The sequence below is a fragment of the Typopeltis vanoorti genome, chromosome 10 (assembly GCF_054136105.1).
Source record: "Typopeltis vanoorti isolate ZY-2024b chromosome 10, IOZ_Tvanoo_1.0, whole genome shotgun sequence".
Lineage (NCBI taxonomy): Eukaryota > Metazoa > Arthropoda > Arachnida > Uropygi > Thelyphonidae > Typopeltis > Typopeltis vanoorti.
Window position 1 is genome coordinate 107,319,040 of NC_143558.1, and position 22,568 is coordinate 107,341,607.

General features: G+C 34.5%; 1 protein-coding gene across 7 annotated transcripts in view; it reads right to left on the reverse strand.

The window, feature by feature from the left end:
• The window catches only part of LOC150102659 (serine/threonine-protein phosphatase 2A 56 kDa regulatory subunit gamma isoform-like), a 315,572-nt gene that overhangs the window by 42,530 nt on the left and 250,474 nt on the right, over positions 1-22,568 (reverse strand). For all 7 annotated transcript variants that reach the window (XM_090399676.1, XM_090399677.1, XM_090399671.1 and 4 more), the window contains 2 exons: positions 16,046-16,165; positions 7,355-7,482 (listed from right to left, as the gene is read on the reverse strand). In XM_090399676.1, coding sequence (XP_090255802.1) covers positions 7,355-7,482; positions 16,046-16,165 — 248 coding nt within the window. The remainder of the gene's footprint in view (positions 1-7,354; positions 7,483-16,045; positions 16,166-22,568) is intronic.

Genomic DNA, 22,568 nt, shown 5'->3' on the forward strand with positions numbered 1-22,568 from the left:
TAATGGAGTCGCCATACAACGCCACTCGCTCATCTTTTGTTATCTCTTTCATGCCATCATGATTTATTTTAATAGTTTTGACCTGAATTCTCTCAATTTCATTCCGCATCCATTTCATTTCTTGCTTCATCCAATCCAATTCACCTTCTGAACCTCGCGACACATTCACTCTATCATTAAATCTTTCTAACTTTCTAACTCTCGACCCCCTCTTCTCACTTTCCCTCTCATTCATCCTTCTTTGTTTCCGTACTTTCGGTCCAACATACGTCCAACTTTCACTATCATTCTTCTCACTCTCACATATCTTTCTTTGTTTCCGTACTTTCGGACTAACATGCGTCCAACTTTCGCTATCATTCTTCTCACTTTTACTGTCATTCATCTTTCTTTGGTTCCGTACTTTCGTTCCAACATGCGTCCAACTTTCGCCATCAGTCATTCTTTTTTCGCTATCATTCATTCTTTCGATTTTTTTTACTTGCGATTTCTGCACCACGCCATTTCTACTTTCATTCGTTCTCTCAATTTCGTTTCTTTCCGCCTTACTTTCGTCCCTTTTAACATCCGTTACGGTTGTCAAATCGCTCTTTTTCTTTTTTCCTGATTTTTTAACATTTTTTCGCCTGTCTTTCCCGCCATCCATCTCTTTCAAACGTGCACTCGCGACACTATCGGTACTAGCACTTTCTGTCATCAACTTCATATTCGCATTCATCAATTCCTCGTTCAGGTCACATTTCGCACACACCCTTCTTCCATCCGCACTAAACATCCACAAATCATTTAAGTAGTCGAAGGAATACATATAACAGACCTCACACTTAACGAACCGACTGAAATCCAAATTAAAATCATGGAATGACAATGCCGCCGCCATTTTTTTATTTTTTATTTTCTCTGCAGGTTACTAGGTCTAATATTAACGTTTTCGTATTTAGTTTAAGCAAGAAAAAAAAACCCACACTAATAATATCGGTAGCGTACAACGTTTACAGCCGCTCTTACTTAAACAATTACGCATATATACTTAATTATTCCTAGTAAAACTTATCTGAATCAGGAGCTCTTCAAAAGACGTTCATAGCGCTTGACCCACTCAAAAATTTTTTTAGATTAGAAAGATTTTTTTAATTATTTTTATTAACTGGATATTGTCATAGGCTTTAAGACTCATTGTAGGAGGCCCAAATAAAATAGCCCACACAGTGTCTATCATACTCTTCATGAACTCAATTACTGACAAGGCACTCAACTATTTCTGGAAACCCATTCTACTCATTCTCCAAGCAAAAATATCCAGTACTCATGTTCTTTGCTATTCAAGTTCATACACAGCTTCCAGGAGTGACCTTCTGTTCTTTATCTCCCTATATGTACTGAATAACTTCCAACTGTATGTATTCTATCAAACCTGTTTAACTTATCTCCTACTATTATATCTATAGCTATCATATCTATAGTACAAGACCTTCCCTCCCCTTCACAAAGCTATGCTATTCCCCACAAGTATCATATTCCTATCTGGATACCTATTCCTGAATTCTGCCCTTAGCCAACTTTTCCAATACCTTAATTACTACATCCGACAAACTAGCATCTATAATTTACAACCCTCCCTTATGTAACAAATTATTATTAATTATTAAACAAATTATTAAGTCTCACAACTGTATTTACTATGAGATTTCATGACATCTGAAGCACTAACAACACTATTAGATGATCCCAAAAACATTAGAATTTATGGGAAGCAATTAGGAAAGTGGCAGAAAAAAAAGAAAGCCAGTTCTCAGCCTTATGTTCCAGAATTGCTAAAAAATGTGTAGGAAATTTATCAAATCCCCTAGGCATATGATCTGATTGTGTAACAGCTCCTAAACACCTCTTTCAATGATTTTGTGATGAACACCAAGAGGTGTTTGAGACAGCTTTCTAAAAATGCAAAGAGATTTTTAGAAGCTACATACATTCTACATAATACACAAAAAAACACTTGTCATTACTAAACCTGACAAGAGACACGGAGTACTAATCATGAATAACTTGGCAACAGGTCATCTATTCTGCTTACTGTTCCACAATCAATTTTTTATTGGGAATAAAGTAAATTAAATAAAGTAAATTAAAATATATATAATCAAATCAAATAAAAGTAAATAAAATTATTATTATCTGAGACCTCAAGGAAGTCAAGAACTCATTGAGAGAGGCAAGATCCCTTGCCTCCACAGTTTCCTGTAGCATAACCACGCTAATATAATATGCCGCTGGAACTGTAATCACACTAAAGTGCATAACTTCACACTTACTAACATTAAACTGACAGCCATTTTCCTTTGCCCAAATTTCCAACCTATTCAGCATCCCTGACTGTCCTGCCTATCTTCGCATCAGAAAACAATTGCACATCTGATGTTCTGCCTGATGTCATTAATGTACAGATTGAATAATAATGGCCCAAGGGCTGAACCCAGAGGTACACCACTAGTCACCTCAAATCTGGCAGATTCAGACCCACTGTATACCACTTTTTGATATGTCTGTCAAGAGTTCATATTCCGATCCAATATTCACCAGTTTATGTAACAGCAAATTTCATAATTTTATAACTGCTTCCTCCATGACATGACCACACTATTTCTTGACTTAGATAACGTCAAAGCAATACAAGGTGAATGTGGCATACAATCTTCTGTTAACCTTTACTTGTACAAAAATGAGTAAAACTAATACATGACTTCTGAATCTTTGAGACTGAACCTAAGCCAGGAATGAAAGTAACTGGATTTTGAAAAAGAGTGAAACATTAAAACAGATTAAATCCAATTAAAGGTGCGATTTAAAAAATATTATTAATCCATTAATTTAAGATTACTGTTATTAGAATATAATCATAGAAACTTTCGTTATAAAAAAATAAAAAAATTGAAAGTGCCTCTGTGTAGCAGAGCAGACACTGGTGCTGCACTCAAGTTTACTTTCCACATAGAATGTAAATAATGTTAATAAAATATGACTTTTCAACTGGAGTTAGCAGGTTTCACATTGAAGTGGCCATATTTGCCCTGAATAACAGCTTTCACCCAGCAAAACAGACAGAAGATAGCCAGAAAATGTGTGCATTAACACATTAAGAGTACTGACTTAAAGGTTTCATTGTGCTCTTTTAATTTCTACATCTGACAAACTGGCATCTATAATTTGCAACCCTCCCTTATGTAACAAATTATTATACTATCTTTCCACTCCCCTGGGTCTTCACCAGTTGAGACTTGAATGATCTAGTCAGAGGCACCACCCGTTTAATACAGAATACATCAACGTTCTCTTGCACTTTCTCATAATATACAGCTGGTGTTCTATCAAGTCTCACAACTGTATTTACAGTGAGATTTCATGATATGTAAAGCACTAACAACACTATTAGATGATCCCAAAAAGTTGCCACCTTTACTACAGTTGACTCTCACTAAAACAAACTCCTCTGGACGAGAGTAATTAGTTTGTTATAGTGGATAGGTTGCTGGAGTGAATTTATTTTAGCATAGCTTTGTATCTTAAGGACTATGGTTAGAGTTTTTCAGTAGCTTTTTTTTACAGAGATTAAATTTGTTAGAGTAGTGTGTTTGCTAAAGTGAAAATGGGCCATATATACCTACACGTAAATAGTGATTTAATCTTTATATTAACCCAAATTAATATAAAACAGTGTCAATCTAAGTTTTAGCAAATAAAGTTTATGAAAATGATAACTTAATAATGGAAAAGGGAAATTTTTTTACCTTACTTCCTGATATTTCTAATGAAGTTCTTTAAAGTAACTTTAAACATTTTAGGTTTTTTTAGGTGTTGGTGTGTAAATGACCTAATAACAATGTCCCTTTGCATGTAAATCTCTCAAATATAATCTTTTAGTCTTCTTTAAAAAAAAAAAAAAAAAAAAAAAAAAAAAAAAAAAAAAAAAAACTTTCAGTAATCAAATTTGTGAATGAACCTTACCCATAAAATGATGGATAACATTCATATAAATGATTGGTGTATGATAGGTGCTGTTTCCCTCTCTTTCCCCCCTCCATAAATTGTATCTTTATTTTTTGCTTTAAATTAACTTATTACATTGCTCACTATATTTTCCTGTATCAATTAAAGGATAAAATTGGAAAATTATTTGTATGGTATTAAGTGAGAGATTAAGAAAACTTCTGGAATAAATTTAATAGCCATTACAGCAAACTTATGCATATGCTTTTCATTATCAGGCATACCTGACCAGCAGATCAAGCATATTTTAATGAGTTAACAATGGTGATTTCAGTTCTTATCAAACTTTTTCATAAAAGTGGAGGCTAGAAGTAGCTTAAAATGTCAGTTGTTTGAAGTTTTTTCCCACTTGGTTAGACTATAATAAATTTAGTTTAATCCTTTATCCAAGTGTAAGCAAACAAAGTTTGCACCTGAAGTATCTTCAGGACTGAGGCAACTCGTGGTAAAGGTGGACCAAACTCTCATATCACTCCTTGTCTTAGTATCTCCTATAACGCAAAGCACATCTTCTTGCAGACATGTATAAGGCTATGCATTAAGGGAAGGGCCACTACCCAGACCGATTTCGACCTTAATTGAGGTCTCATCAGTGGGAGCCAGATCCAGAGGCAGTGATACTAAAGTGGAAGCAATGGAGAAGTCATATTTACCTATATGAGTTGCCAAAAGGTGTCTCACTTTCTCTAAATCCAGAGTAATTTAATAATAAGGTGAGATACCTTATTATTAAATAAGGTATCTCACCTTATACCTCAATACCGAGGTATTGAGGTATAAGGTGATATCTCACCTTATACCTCAATACCTTATACCGAGATCTCAATAAAGGTCAAAACAGGTCTGGATAGTGGCCCTTCCCTTAATGCATAGCATTATATATGTCTGCAAGGAGATGTGTTTTGCATTATGGAAGATACTAAGACAAGGAGGGATGAGAACTAGGTCCACCTTTACCACGAGTTGCCTCAGTCCTGAAGATACTTCACGCACAAACTTTGTTTGCTTACACTTGTATAAAGGATTAAATTAAATTTATTATAGCAGTTACCAGATTATTTAACCCTTCTACCCATAGTATTAATACTGATGTACAATAAGTTAACTACCCTACATCAGTATTCACATGAATGTATATAGGGAGTTCCCGACATGTAAATTCAACCTAAGCAAATTATCATGAAAAGGTTAGCAATCAATGAATTACAAAAAAATTACTTTATTTGCCTACATTATTCATATGCCATCTGAAGGTCATCTTGCACAATGCCTATGCACAACATGTGCGCACTTTCCTCAGTCTCGTTTCCAACAGAGGCATGCTCACTCACTCTGTGTGTGTGTGTGTGTGTGTGTGTGTCATATAAAATCTTCTTATCATTTTCTTAAAAAGAACAAAAAAAAATATTCAGTTCTGTTACATCCTGAATGAAGATCCTTTAAAAGGGAACAATTCATTCAGGATTTAACAAGTCAGAAAAATCAGATGAAAAGAAAAAAAAAACACTTGTATTCGAGCAGAAGAAATAAAGTACTTACTGTAAATAGAATTAGAATTACCTCTTTTTAGTAGAATTGTAATACTATGTAAAGAACTTTGTGTACAAATTAATGATTCTATGTAAAAGAAATATTAGGTTAAATATGTGTCCTATTAAGCTATCTCAAATAACGTAAGTCGCCAGACAGGTAATGAGTAAGAGTGCAAAGGCCGCGTCTGAAATGTACATATTGGTCCTAACGCCGGAGGCTACAGCGTACGTGGAAAATAACGTAAGTGCGCTTTCCTCGAAGAGAGCACCTAACAGCAATAGGGAGAGTAGGGATCATCTTAAGGGCATTAAAACTAAGGGTTGTGCGAAAAAAAGGATACAACAAAAAGAGGGCGCTAGAACATGGGATATAAGGCAATGCATGCCATATTGCGTGGCTTTTTGTTCCGGATTTCATCTCGAGGCTTCTTGACCGGCGGTAGGAGAAAGGATGAGCCAGGATTCGATGATGTTGGACAGCGGGCCGTTTTCCTGATTATGCTGAACAAGTTCCGCGCAGAGTCGTACGCGAATCATCAGCCTATGCAGAAATCGTGCCAGCCGCTGGATGTCCCATTGGAAAGGAGCAGAGATAGCCCTCAGTCGCAGAAGAAAATAGTTTGAGTCTGGCAGCAGTAGAAAGGATGACGTAGCCAAAAGCCAGGCGCTCAGATTGCCAATCGAAGGTTGATCAGAACAACACGTGGTAGTTAATAGACCTTTGGAAAGAACTGGGTAATGTAGAGATCTTTGTTATATGTTACGGAAGTGATAGAAGATTGAAAGTTATGTTTGATTAAGTAATGTGGACAATCTTTTAGAGAACTTGGATAGGATTTCGTATTTGAGACAGCAAAATTCTGTTGGACAAGGAATTGTCAGGAATGAATCTAATTGTATGTGACTGAAGTAATAAGTGTATTTTGTTTAGTAGATAACCTTAACTGAGAAAGCAACAAGTTGTATAGTATGTACTCTATGAATAGCATACATAAGAGAATTTTAATTTAGTGCAATATTGTTATTGCTTTCCATTGTTCTGTGTGATTAACAATTTGATCTGTCTAGGTGAACTTGATTAATTTAGAATTGTGAGAATTATCTTAGCATGAGATTTAACTTAGCAAGAGATTTAGAAGTTTTAGTAATTTGATTCAATTTAGTTGTAATTGTCATTTAGTTCCAATAAACATGTTTTATTGCATATGCCTGAGTCATGCCTGAATTCGAGATATCAAATTACCACTTATAAAATTAGAACCATGGCGGGAGAAATTTTAGATATATATGTTTAAGTAATAGATCACTGGTCATGACTGCAGGTACCGATATCTATTTAAGTGTGTGTTAGAGTATACCAGTGAATCTAGGAATATTTCTCTGAACTTGAATAAAATTCCTGTTATAGGATACTGGCTGGCACAGTATAAATATAAATTTGCCAGTATCTGAAAAGGAAATATCCCTAGGTGGAATCTAGTTAGCCTACATACAAGAAAAGATAATAGAGGTTAATGAAGTATAAAAAATAAGAATAGAGAGAGAGAAACAACAATATAACATATAACTATAAATATAACAGTTCATAATACTTCAGTTTTATATTGCATTATCAAAAATACTGGAAATCATTATGAGAGCAAATTCAAGCCAACCTCGTGATTAAAAAAGAAAAAATAAAAAACAGAAAATGCAAGCACAAATTTTAGTATGCATTCACCGCTTTTCATCATTGATTCATCCTTATATTTTATTAATGGACATTCTTTAATACTTACTTATTCCAATGAGATTTGGAATTTCTGTACAGAGATGGAAACATTATAGGCAGGATTTGGCTGGCATTGTCACTAATTAAGCTCATGATATACTCATTATTCCAATAATAAAGTGCTCTCTCAGCTACCTAAAAGAAGAATAATGCATAAAAATGTTCATTTGTTTTGTCTAATTATCATTTGTTTCATTTGTTTTGTCTAATTTTTAAGGGAATGTATATTTCTAACAGGTGAAAAAAGCACTCTCTTACTTATTATTATTATTACGTGACACCGCCAGGGAGAGTCCATAGACTCATCCAGGGAGGGCATTTGCTCTACAACTCTCCATCTCCACCACTCAAACCCACGAACTACAATGAACTGTAACTACACCAATGCCATCTACTGCCCATCACGACTAGTATTTTCATAGACAATCACAAACATCCATGCCCATGGCAGGATTCGAACCCACAGCCTCTTGGCTGGAGAGCGGATATGCTAACCACTCGGCCAACCAGGTCAGCTTAATTCTAAGAAATTGAGAATCTCATGATTATTCTTTTCCATTGTAATATTCTCTCCTCAAGAGCTCACTTTGGTGAGTATGGGAGTGGCAAACTCGAGGTATCTGATGCTAAACCATGCCTTACTTCATGTTATATTATCTATAGACTGTTTTTCTCCTCCTTTCTTTCTTTTCTTCTGCTTCCCCCCCCCCCAACCAATGCTATTAGAGTATCTTTCCTATTTAACTATTTCGGCCTTTTCTTCATATGGAGTGGGAATCTGCCTTCTCTCTCAAGTATTTGCCTCACTTAGTAGGCTGAAGTTTCAACCATCTTGCCAATGTGGGATGAATTGGGACCAAAACTCCTCTGATATGTGGAAAGGACTTCTGCAACCCTGCCACTTGTTTCTTGCAGTGACTTCACTTCAAAATCATAATAAGTTTGTGCCTTATACATCTCATGCTGCATTCAGGGATTAGACAGAGGATTCTGTTTGAGAAGTATATTACATTCTCCAACATAAGTCAGTGTTACTGTGACTGAAGAATACAGAAGATATGGGATTACCCTTAGACTTAAACTTTACATAGGCATATGGAATGCACAGGGTCTGTAGATATATAATATCAAGGTATTCTTGATATTATCTGGAACTAGTTGGAAAGGTATAAAATTAACATCCTGGGAATTACAGTGACCAGATGGAATGGAGTATGTAATTTCCAAAGGCGGGCTAGTAAGGTAGTTGTTAATTTAGGATGTGACTCAATGCATCAGGAGGTAGCTGTGGTAGTACAGTGAAGAAAGTTCAAGCAAGAACTCTCCTTGGTTAATCCTGTTAATGACAGGATACTCTGCATTAGACTTGAGGCTCACCCCACCAATGTGACAATCATGGTAGTTGCACCCCACACAGATATGCCTAACAAAGAGAGTGAATAATTCTATGAAAACCTACAGATTGTATTGGACTGCCTATGAAGGAAGGATGTACTTTTCATCTTAGGAGACTTTTAATGCAAAAGCGGGAAAGAATATGAGAGTTAGGCCTGAGTGTGGCATGTTTGGTCTAAGTGAATGTAACACCACTAGTATTTTCGCTGACCAACTAGGTCAGCATATCATACTGAAAGGCAGTCAAATGGATGGGTGCTAGAAAGGATTGGTAGAATTTTAAGACTCCTTAAAGATACTGATAGAAGAAAACTGAAATGCTTTGGGCACAATGAAAAAATGGAAGGAGGACTTCTCAAAGCAGTAACAGAAGAAAAAGTTCCTGTAAAAAGAGGAAGGGATAGACCCCTGAATGAAATGGATGGATGGTGTGCCTAGAGTGACTGATCTTCAGAGAGGTGAAAACTAAAGAAAAATGTACAACAGGAACACCTCATGAAGACTAGAGTGGCACATTCCCAAGGAACAGAATGACCATACAGCATCTGATGATTCCAATGAATAGATTGATGGATCATAATATTCTTTCTGAGTCCAACTCTAAACCTGATTTTTTTTACCATAGGAATTTTTTTACCAAAATATACTGGCTCGTACTGCAATTTAACGAGAAGAAATATTTTGTTTTTACTTCTCTTTTGATGTATTTATAGATTTATTTTCCCTTTAATAAATAAAAATATATGCTTTTTGCTTTAAAAATCTGATTCTAAAATTAACTGGATAAATCTTAATTTTAGCACCACTTCTGTAGAGCATGATCATAATAACACTATCAACAGGCATAAAAGAACAATCTGATGTTCGCTGATCAATGTGCTGATATTCAACATATTGCAAATACTGCAGAATATTGCAAAAATTATTTACACAGACTAAAATCGCTAATACCAGAGGAATGTATTACATCATAATAATTCCAAATTTCAATACTGAAATGTGTGGCAAATGTAGAAAATATGAACAAATAATCTCTATAAGAATAATAATTATAAAGTTTGATACTATCACATCAAGATTACTGTGTACAGGTCTAATGACCTGAGTTTGGGCTTCTTGGAGATGTGGAAGTGGTGAAGAAGATTCAGAGGCAAGCGATCAAGATGGTGAGTGGCCTGTGAAATGCTTCCTATGATGACAAACTAAAGGCCTATGAGTTGCAGAAGCTGGTTGATAGATGGAAAAAAAGAGATACAACAGAAATGTTTAGGTTACTAAAACAGTTTTAGATGACTGATAGCAGAGGCAGAACAAAGGATAATACCTTGAAATTCAGTGAGTGATTAGCAAGGATGTGAAGACAAGATTTTTCAGTGGAAGAGAGGCAAAAGAGTGGAAAAGATTGCCAGAATCTGCTGAATGCTTTGTCTGTGTGTGCATTCAAGGAAAACTATTGTGGAATAGTGTGGATATCCCACAATGAAACTTCAGACTCTATGCAATAGTAATAATAAATCATATTTTCAAGTGGTCGTTCATGCAACAGCTAGCCTATCATAACACCATTAAATTGTAATGAATATAAAAACCCTATTCTTGAGCATATTCTTTATATTATTTATAGTTCAATATGGAACTATTCAATTTTTTTTGTCCATAATAATGCTTAATGGTATAAATACCACCAAAAAAGCATTCATTAAATTCACTAATATTTTACTGGTTTTCTACCCATCAGAGCACAATGATAACTGTGACAGGCACACAGCATTAAGCAACTGTAGAAACAATCTAAAATTGTAACTGACACCTGTCCATGCGGTTAGCTGAGTGGCTATGCACTTCGCAACCATATGCTTGGGAAAGGAATGTCCTGAGTTCGATTCCTGTCGCCGACATGAAGAGCTTAGGATCTTTCTCAGCCACGGCCAAGTTAGCCGGTCTTGGGTGTGGACCGCAAGGTTTCTCTCCCCAGTTTATCTGGGATTTTTCCTCCCGCAAGCAGGCAAACCGGCCCCGTGAACACATGGTTCTACAGACATAGGATACCTACAGGAATAAGGATTAACCAACTTATTCAGTAGAATTTCAGTTCCGAATGCCTACATGGTAAAAAAAGTGTAGGTGGTCTATGCATGAGCATAAATCAGGAACTGACACCTAATGTCCTTATATTATTATTACATCACACCTCCAGGGAGTCCAAAGACTCATCGAGGGAGGGCATATACTCTACAACTCTTCATCTCACTACTCCACCAACCTTCATAATCTACTGTTACACCCTGATACCTTTACTATGTGGAATTTTCAGTTATCATGGTGTAACATGAGGAGAAAATAAAATAAAACCCCTGTATAAAAGCTAATACACAAATTATTTAAAGAAAGAAAAATATTCTTGCATTCAAGTAAAATATATAACAGAAAAAGTGTTTGTTGATCTAAATAATAAAAGAAGGAATATATTACAGTTGTGATATGAAAAAATTAGCTAAGTAAGACAGAAAGTATTAGTCATAAGAAATTGTATGTGAGAGGCTAGAGATTAAAATATTAAGTAAATTCATAGAAAAATTTTGGAAGGGGGATTAATTTTGAGGCTAGCAAAAGAAAACAATAGACTATCGCTCAGGGTCAATTCCTGGATTGAGACATCGTCACGTGTCAGTCGCGTGTTCGCTGACCTCAGGATGTTTGCCAGAAAAACGCCACCCTAATTGGTCGGTGAAGTCGAAATTAAAGAAGGTGCCAGTAGGGGTCAAGGTATAAAAGGGTTAGGAACCCCCCCATAAGGCTTTTTCCCAGATAGTTTCTTCACAAGCTCCTTCATATAGGTTTTCACGCGGTTTTCCTGAGTGGCGGGATTGGAGTTAATCTCCGTCGTCACAACAAGGAAACAAAAGTGAGCAGGACTTCGATTCCATATTTCCTATGGTAAGAAACGAGGAATGCCATTTAACCAAAGGAAAGAAGGTATTGTCTAAGTGTTTCATCATCCAGTGACAACAACTACGAGAAAGGAAAATCTGTAAAGAAGTCAGTGTCCACGTAAAGAGTTTCACAGCCATTGTATGGATGATTCTAAAAGTGTCCGTAATTCAAGTACGAAAGTAAAAATCGCATAAGCACAGTTTAATGCCAAAAGAACTTAGGAGTGACCAATTATAGAAGAGATCATACCAGGATAGTTCAATCGGAAAAAGGTAGAGGCCAACATGGAAAATTCAAGAGAAAAAGGTACTGTAAAAAAATCTTGTGTTAACTGAAAATCGTTCTGTAATTGTAATCATTATTCTATTACTGAATGTTGAAGAGACTAAGGAAATTTATACTAGGACTTCAGTACATGACTGATTATAATGAAAGTATGCTTGTTAATATTAATATTATATAAGTAATTAAGTGTCCTCAGATTTATGCATGTGTATTGTAACTTATAGGAAAGTTTTAAATGTCAAAGTTATGTGTTAACACAGTGAAAGGATAATTTAATCTACAAAGTTTAGATAGTTAAATAGAGTGAGTTGATTACATATGTCCAGGTGCTACAGCATATAGCATATTCAGACTAATATAGGGTTAACTAATGTGTTAATTAGATCTGGGATTATACATATGATTGTATGAATTGCATTTGCTATGGTGGCATGATCGCAATACCCATATAGGATCATAGCCAAATTACTTGTGATAAGCTAATGTTATTTTGTAAATATTTTCTTAGTATTGAATTGAATTATATTAGAAATTGAATTGTACCATGCTAATGAGTTTAATAAACCTTTGTTCATTGATAAAACAGTTGTCTGAAATTGCTGCCCAATGCACCACTTGAAAACGTACGAACCTAATCATGCGGGAAATTAATGTGTTAAGTTACAAGATAGAGGGTCACGACTATTTAATAGTTTCATGCTCAGACATATTTTAGTAATTGCTCCTTGTTTTTGTATTTAATATCTCAAACTAAATGTCCCAAAAGGTGCAGTATAATATTAGGGACACTAAGGGGAGAAAACGCTTAAATATTTGTATTTTGGGGTGATATCTCGTACATAGATAAAAGTTGTAGATAAGCAGAATTTCTCTAGATAGAATAATCATCACATAAATTGGGACACAACACTACCACCAACGCCATCTATCGCCGACTACCACCACTAGTACTTTCACAGACAATCACAGATAGCTATTACAAAGTTAATTTAGAGAATTCTGACTATTAGGTCTTAAAATGATAGTCTCCCAAATCTTTAGTAAATTAATGCAACCATACTTGTTAAGGTTGAGAGAATGATTCATAGCTGATGGAGATTCTAAGAATAGCCTCTTGCAACTGTAATAACTTCTATGTAACAAAAATGTTTTTCTCCATCTGATCCTATGTGAAGGAATATCCAGAGCATGGTGTGCCAATCCTGAGTTGCCATACAGATGATCTCAGATGTAATTTTTATGTTCTTCAAGGTATATGTTAACTGATCTACCAGTTAACATCCATGTAAGGTAACTAATGCATGCCGAAAAGGTCATTAAAATAATTGTTCCTTCCATCTCCTCACATCTCTCTCAAGATATTGACTATAGTAATACTATCATTGTTATTATAACCAGGGTTATAATAACAGCCAGAACTCTAAAATAGTACAACCTCTGCATGGTATTCAAGCCTTATCTAAAGATGGCTACCTTAATCTGTTCTCTAAGGAAAACAGATTAAGGTCTGGGATTTTACATTACACGAGCCGCCACTGGAGGATCCTAAGGGATTCTCCAGTGGCGGATCGTGGCTTGATATCGTGGGGATACTGCAACTTTCGAAATATACACACACACACACTGTAAGTACAGTGTACACGTGTTCGGATAAAATATCAAAATTATGGTAAAAATTTTTTAAAATGAAAAAATATTAATTAATACAACCGATATTTGGATTATAAGACCATAGGTTTAATACAAATATGCACAAATTCGTCGACTAGTTTCGCTAGCAAAACTGACTAGCTTTGTCAAGACTAAATGGTGAAAAAAAACTAATATATGAAAACAATGAAGGAATGCAGTAACAGTTTACAACGGTTAGACAACAAAATTGGAAGGCACCGCGTGACATGGTATGCGTGAAGCGATATACTTCAGTCATTATTATAAATACGCGTTATATAGTTTTTGGCATACTGCAGTTCCGTTAAACTTAACGAGTTAATAAGATTTTTCCATATATCGTTTAATATTACTCCTTGATTTCTATTAAGGTTGTTTCCTGTTCATAGGACCACTGTAGCTTCTTTAAATATTCGACATCTGTAATCTTCCTCTATGTATGGCATTGAGCTGTTATCCCAATCTATAGTGTGGTTTGAAGTTGAGAAGTGATGCACCAAACTTCAAACCACACTAAATTTCATCATCATTAATTTCCTTATATGTACCCCAAAGGGATGTTCAGGCTATTATGACAGCACTACATAATTAACTTTATATTATTATTAATCTCCTATCAACAATTTTTCTCCAAATTAGTCTATTACCGTCTATTACTGTCAGCACTCCAATATTGTCATATCTAACATTTCATTCTCTTGAGGCACTTCTGACCGAATCAATCCACCTAGACCTTGGTCTTCCTTTGAACTTCTTTCCTGCCATCTCAGCATCAAACATGCATTTTGTTAATCTTTCACCTCCCATTCCTTTTAAATGACCATACCAACTTAGATTAGCCCTACTCACACATTCTTGAATGCAAACAATGTGAAGTTTCTCCTTAATGTCTTCATTTTTAATATGATTCTGAAATCGATGCCATCTGTTTGGGTCACTAATTTTTCTAATAATTCTCATATCCGTGGTCTCTAATCTTTGATTGAATGCTTTATTTCTAACCCAACTCTCCATTCCATAACTTAAAACCAGTTTTAACACTGTCTTGTATAAAGCTAGTTTAGTATTCTGGCTAATTTCTCTCTTATTCCGTATAAATGTATTCAACTGGCTCCCTCAACATACTACCTGCTTTGCTCATTCTGTTGTCTATTTCCAGATTTAACTTGCCATCTTCACTAAAGTAAATTTAACAATTTTAATCTTGGTATCTTATATAACAGGATGGCATGTCTTCTTTTCACTGGAAGCAACAGCTTACTTTGAATTTCATTTGCCATTATCAATACCAATAAAATAAAATAATAGCCATAAACATTTATAATTCACAGCAAAACACAAAGAAAAGTAGTGAGCAATGATGTTGTAAACAAACAGCACACCAAAAACTGCCCAGTGGTTGATTAATGGTTAAATCATGTTGCTAACTTGTCACATATGTGAATAGAGCATCGTATAAAAGGGCACTGGTCATACTTGAAAGGCATCATATGAGTGGATCACTGTAAAATGGGGTATTACTGTATTCCCAAATCAAAAAAGTACAAAGAATGATAGTAGTGTCATCACTGTAATTAAGACTGATTAAGATCTCTTCCTTAAAAACGATATCCAACAAAAATTATAAAGCAAATAAACAAAAAAATAAATAAATAAATAAATACTTTCACATTCTCATGTCTGACATCTGCATATAAACACGACTTATGTATATGACATACATTATCACTTAGAGCCAACTAACACCAGACAACCAATTTTTGAATAGAACCACTAACTGCAGCTACAACCATAACTGTTCCAGTTAAGGTGCACGATTACATCCTGAATGATTCTTTAAGCCAAAATGGCACCTACTACTCAGACAACTGATATTCAGATAATAAATAAGTCACACTATTTGCAGAAAGGCATACACAGTAAATTCTCACTACAACAAACACTTATCTACAGGAACTAGCTTTCATGGTGGCTAATGTGATACAGTGAATGTCTGTTAGTATAACAATGGACTTTGTAGGATTGGTTGGGACTTTTCACACAGCTTGTTATATTGAGCATGTTTGTTATAATAGCGTTTACTATAGTGTGGGCTGACTATAGTATATATTTGCAAAGCTAATTGAAATAATCTCAATAAAATAATTCTTTATAAAATAATAAAATGTATCTACAACTAAAAATAGCAACAGGCGATCTTTAACGTTAAGAAAATTCTATGCAGCAAAATATTTTAGAATTTTCTGACACTACATGGATGCCATTTTAATTGTCCTTTCTGCCACCAACTGCATGAAGATAACATACTTAAAATGAAGAGACCATGATATTTCGTGACATTAATATTTGTTTATCATACTATAATTACAATGAAAACATAGAAAGTATTTATGAGTTCATCCTTATTGCATACCTGGAAATGGGGAGATGAAACACATTTAGATAGCTGTCGAAACAGAGGGACCATAATTTTAGTAAATTCTGCTGGTTCAATCACATCTAAAATTTCTTCCAGTTCATTAAGAAACATCACCTAGAAATATAAACATCTTATTTCTAACAAGTAAAAAAAAAAGTATTTAATTTTATTACTATTAAGACACCTGATCTTCAATTTTCAAAATTTAACAGTAAATAACAATTCTTTATATAATACTTGTTGCAATAGAATTTCAAACCCTAATGAAGAATATGATTCATTTCCAAAGTTCTGAACAATATGCATATGTTATTACTGGGATAATGTAATAATATACCTCCAAATTAAAAAATTAGAATAATCAAAGAAAACATGTCGAATGATTTGCAATTCTAATTTATTGCAAAGAAAATAATTATTGCCAAAACATGAATTAGTATTATCTAAATTGTAGATTTAGATAATGATCTATATAACCATGTAATCACATAAAAATGTAAAATGCATTATAAGAAAACTAATATTTGAAAACATTCACAAAATTAGAATATTTTTAACATGGTTCAAAATATTGGAATATTCCAAATGAGGAGAGCACAGCAACATGTTATATTTCAGCAGCTGTGAGACTGACTTATGTGTGAGGAATCGTTTGCAGATGGATTTCAGTTAATCAATTGCTAAACATGGATCAAACGAGTGACATACTGGAAGCTAAGACTTTTGTACAGTACCTCTACACAAAGCAGGCCAAACTCAACAATTAATAGCTAAGGAATTGACATGTTCTCACCAAAACGTGAGTATAGTATTAAGACAGTATTCTAATAACTGGAGTTTTCAAAATAATCGCTGCAATAGCAATCAAAAGGTAATAACCATATTAAGAGATAAGAGGAGATTGAAGAATATCATGAAGAAAAACCACTTCCAAAGTGTAAGGTATTTTCACTGGAGATAGCAAGAACTAGGTGTGAATGTATCTAAATCTATGATGTTGAGATGACTTCACACATTGGGTTTTAAATAACATGTGCCTAAGAAAAGGCCACTCATGACTTCCAAACAAAAGGCAGTTAGAGTGCAATGGTGTAAAGACTTTTGTGGGGATCAAGAGGATTAAAAAAGGTACTTTTTAGAGATGAAATTAAGTTTTGTGTATGTCCCACAGTCATCAAAGGATACGTGTTTGGCATCTTAAGCAAGAAGTATTTGATACAAAATACTTAAATGATACTAAAATTTAAACAATACTTAAATGAAGTGATATCGGAATGTGTCCCAAGAGTTTGAAGAATAAATAAGGTAGGAGTCAAATGGATGTATAATCTTATTAAGCAAGAGATTTGTAAGAAAAAGGATGATGTGGAAGGAATACCATGTGCATAAGGATGATGTCCATTATGAAAATTATAAGCAGCAGGTTAGAACAGTCATAACTTGTATGGAAAGCAAAGTCTGAGTATGAAAAGAAACTAGCTCTGCATGCTAAAGACAATCCACAAGAATTCTATCAATATGCAGCAAGTAAAAGAAAGAAAGAATAACTCTTCTAAAGGTGTGAGAGTTAAAGTTGCAGAAGAGTTGTTCAACTAATGAGTGCCCATTTTGTTAAAAGCTATCAACCTGGTGTACGTAACATTGAGCTCACTGCTACCTCTTCAGTGGATGAAGAAACTCGTGTATGAGGATGAGGTATTAGAGCTGTTGCACTAACTGAATAAGAATTCAACAGTAGGGACTGATGGGTTATTAGCATGTGTGCTAAAATAGTGTTCAGCTGAACTGGCTATTCCTTTGACCAGACTGTTTAATATGAGTCCCATAACAGAGAAGATTCAGCAAGAATGGAAGTACAGGCATCCCTTGATATATGCCTTAATCCTCAATGGACACCTCATATATCAAAACCACATTATTCAATGTTAAGAATTAAAGGGAATAATTATAATGAATCCTGAAAAATATAAAAATTTAAACATCATTTATTTTTTAAGGTGACATGTATTTATATATTTTATTTATACATATTTGTTACATAAAAACTTATCTAATTTTTATTTTTTATAAAAACACTTATCTAACATAAATTAAACAGTGGTAGATTTTTTGTCTCCTCCATGATTTTGCAATAACAATCAATCTGTTTATCTAAACCGTGACTAACATTCATGCTTCTCTCTACATTTGGATCTATCTCTAGTGCAAGTTCTTTTGCCTTCTCAATTGTCCTAAACATTTCCTCAAATTCTTTGATAGTGATTTCTTTAGATACATCTTCACTTTCCTTTTCTTCTTCCTCTTCGTATGCCTGTTGATGTTCGACTCCAAGAAGATCTTCATTACTTAGATCTTTTGAATGCAATTCCAATAATTCCCGAACATTTTCTGAATCGATATTCTCAAAGCTAAGAGCACTTCCAATCAAAACAATATCATCGATAACTTAGTTGACGGGATTAATAGAACTACCAAAAGTATTTGCAGATTCAGGCAAAAGATTCTTCCAGACTGCTCTCATACAGTTGGATGTCACTTCTTCCCAAGACTCGTGAATGTTTACAACTGCTTGTTTAATATCGTATTTTTTCCAAAATTCCTCTAGAGTGATTGGATCGTCTCCAATTGTAGCTTGATTTGCCTGGGCAAAAGTTCTTCTAATATAGTAAGCCTTGAATGCAGTCAATTTTAGTATCCAATATGTTTTCGTTTATTACTCTTTTTCGAGGCCATGGTTACGAAGGTTAATGCTTTACATAATTTGAAAATTACGTGATATGCGGTAGATTTATCTGCTGATAAATTGAAGCACTGAGGCCAAGAGTTAGATACTAACGTTGGAGCACGACTCGTACCACGTGACCTAATGGGTTTCATTGACCAAGTTTAACTCTTTGCTTATTTTCAAACTTTTTGGGCTGCACTAATCAAATTTGATACCGCATATATCAAGTTTATGGTCACAATAATTTTTTGTCCACTAATCAAAACCGCATTAATCATAGCCGCATATATAAAGGGATACCTGTAATGTATGGTAATTCCATAGCACAAACATCTCAGGAGTGATGGTGAAGATTTTGGAAAAATTGGTTACGGCCCACATTCAGAAATGGATTGACAGTGAATCTCTACTTTGCAATGAGCAACATGGATTTACTAAGGGAAGGTCATGTTTTAGCAACTTACTCACATTCTATAACAAAATTACCAGTGAACTAGATAAGGGGAATGGATACCATGATACTTTTGAATTTTGCTAAGGCTTTTGACAGAATACAGCATGGCAGACTGTTGCATAAATTGGATATGGGTTTGGATTATAGAATATTAGCATGGATAAGAGGATGCCGACTGAGACAGATATCAAAAAGTTGTATATGGGGGATGAGAGTCTGCAAGATTTAAGGTAACCAGTGGTGAACCACAAGTATCAGTACTTGGTCCACTATTATTCAATCTGTACATTAATGCTATTTGGAAGGATTTGACAAGAGACATACAACTATTTATTGATGATGCAAAGATAGGTATATCAGCAGAATCATAAATTCTGCTGATATGCAGTACTTGCAGATTGATTTGAATAGGCTAGAAAATGTGAACATTGGTAAATGTAAAGTCATTCACTTCGGTGTGATTAGATATCCAATGTCACATTGTATTGGGATTATGCTAGCCGAAGCTGATGAGGCTATAGATCCTAGAGTGTTAGTAGATAAGAAGTTGAAATTCAGGTGCCATGTAACAAAGATGTAACATCTACAACTCAAAAGATAATTGCAACGTGGAAATGAATGTGTATGTAAAGATAAGGATGGCATTTTGCCTCTTTACAAATTCTTGATAAGACATCACTTGGACTATTGTGCACAGGTCTGGTCTCCTGTTTTCCGTTGTGATTCTGATATACTGGAGAGAGAGAGAGTACAAAGGAGAGTGTTACAATTGATATCAGGATTGTGGAATACTGATTATGAAGACAGATTGAGAATTTGTAGACTGCAGACACTAGCAAATGAGAAAGAGGTGATATGATTGAGAGTTACAAATTTCTGAAAGGGCCACATAGGATTTTAACTGATGGAATTTTTCAATTTATGGACGGTGGGAAAAGGACAAGATGGCATCCTTGGAAGCTGAGAATGAAGGCCACTAAGAAGAGAGTGAGGGCTAGATTTTTCTCTCATATGGTGGTACATGACTGGAATGGATTGCCATTGGATGTTGTGAGTGCAAGCAGTGTGAATTAATTCAAGAATAATTATGATAGCTGGTGTGTGTAGTATGTGACCTCCCTCAATGAGTCCCTGACTCCCTGGAGGTCTCTTTAATAATAATAATAAAGAATGCATGAAACGTTCGGTAAAATTTTTAACCTTTGTCATGGTGTGGGCTTGTATGACCGCAAAGGGTCCAGGTAGGCTGTGTATTATGTACAAAAGAGTCAATTCCAAAGTGTACCAAGAAATTCTTGAGCACTTTATGTTACTAGCATTGAAAGATTTATGTGATGGTGATTTCCTTTTAGAGAAAGATTCAGCTTCTTGTCACACTTGCAAAAAACCACTGCTAGATGGCTCCAAGAAAGCAAAATGAATGTAATTCTTTGAGCAGCAAATGCACCAGATTTAAACCCTGTTGAGAATTTGTGTGGAATTATAAATAAACATCTTAAAAAAGTTGCCCCAAGAGAGCTAATTAAACTTGTTTCTAGTCTGCAGACCACATGGGCATGTATTGATTGAGAATTAAAAAAAAAACCTGTTAACTGCTAGTAAATAATATGCCCAACCATTTACAAATGGTCATAAAAGCTAGGGGAAAGGGGATGAAACAAAATACTAATTATCATGTTTCCTTTGGACCAGGGGTTCCCAACCCTATGCCTGCAGGCACCATGGTGCCCGTCGACCAATTTGTGTGTGCCCGCCGCTGTTCAACCGTGTGCCATATAGTTTGAAATAATCACGCAACAATTCATGGCATGCTATATGGTGCATGCGTTAATGACACATGACAAGTATTAAACGCATACAGTGTAAAGTAGACGCGCATTTGAAGTTGTTCATTCCAGTTTAAGAACTGGAATATCATCATATTCTCCTAATTATGAAGCACTGGCCAATGAAATGCAATGCCAAAGATCACACTAACTTACATATATATATATATATATATATATATATATATAAATTTTTATATAATGTAAACTTTTAAGTAATAAAACATTTGATTATAATGTAAACTTTGTATGCATTCATTTAACAAACAAATTCAAAAAATTTGCTTGAAAAAATAGATGGTGCCCGTCGCCCTATCAGTATTTTAGAATGTGCTCTAGGAAACAAAAAAGTTGGGTACCGGTACCCCTGCTTTGGACTGTAATTTTTGTGCATTTATTTTCGAATTAGTCTAATATTTTGAGCCACAAATTATAATTTATATTACATTTTTACGTGCTTAGATGGTTGTATAATCTACAAAGTAAGTAGATTTAGACGATGCCAGTTCATATTTGCTAATAATAATTTTCTATGCAATAAATTAGAATTTCAAATCATTCACTACATTTCCTTTGATTATTCTAATTTTTGAATTTGAAGGTGTATCACCTTCATGCCAGATGCAAGCCAGAATGAGTAAAAGTGTAGCATGTTTCTTTTGTTTCTGATGTTCCTGTTCTGCTTTTAAATAAGACTAAAATGGTGCACGATTTGACTCTGGCTATATATGAGGATGGTCTGAAAAGTTCTCGGCCTCAACCATAGATTGTAACATTATCGACATGATTTTTTTTTTTTTCTAAGTTGGTACATCTGTCATAAGCATCCATGTGAAATTGTAAGTCATTCTATCAAGTAATTTGTTTTATACAGCTGTCTGAAGCAAAAGTGTTGTCTGTATCCCTTGAAATGGATAAAATTGACAATCGTGCAGTTATGAAATTCTTTGTAAAATAATGTTTAATGCCAAAAGAAATTCATTCAAAGTTCATAAAAGTTTATATATCTACCTTTTTTTTTTTTTTTTTTTGAATGTTTGACCAGACCTTACTTTATCGATGTGTATCATCAAAGTCATCTTCGGAAATATATATTTTATTATAATTATGGCTATTATAGCCTGGTTTTGTTTATATTATATTATGTGTATAATATATTGTTTATATATTTTATATTATTATTACACCCTCCATCGATTTGGGAGACTGATTGTGGGAAGATCTATCATACTGAATCTTAAAATCCTTAAAACTATGCATTAAATAACATATTCTGGTAATGTATTCCATTCAATGACAATATTCTATGTAAAAAATTTCCTCACACTCCTCTTCACTACACATTTTATCAGATTAATCTGATAAAATCCCCTCACTAACTTAAATGTCTCTATCATATCATCTCTTTTCCTCATATTCATCATACTCTGCTATCTGCATTTCTTCAAACTCTCTCATTAGCCAGCATTTAAGAATCCTGATATTGTCTTAGTCACTCTTTCTCTGGATCCT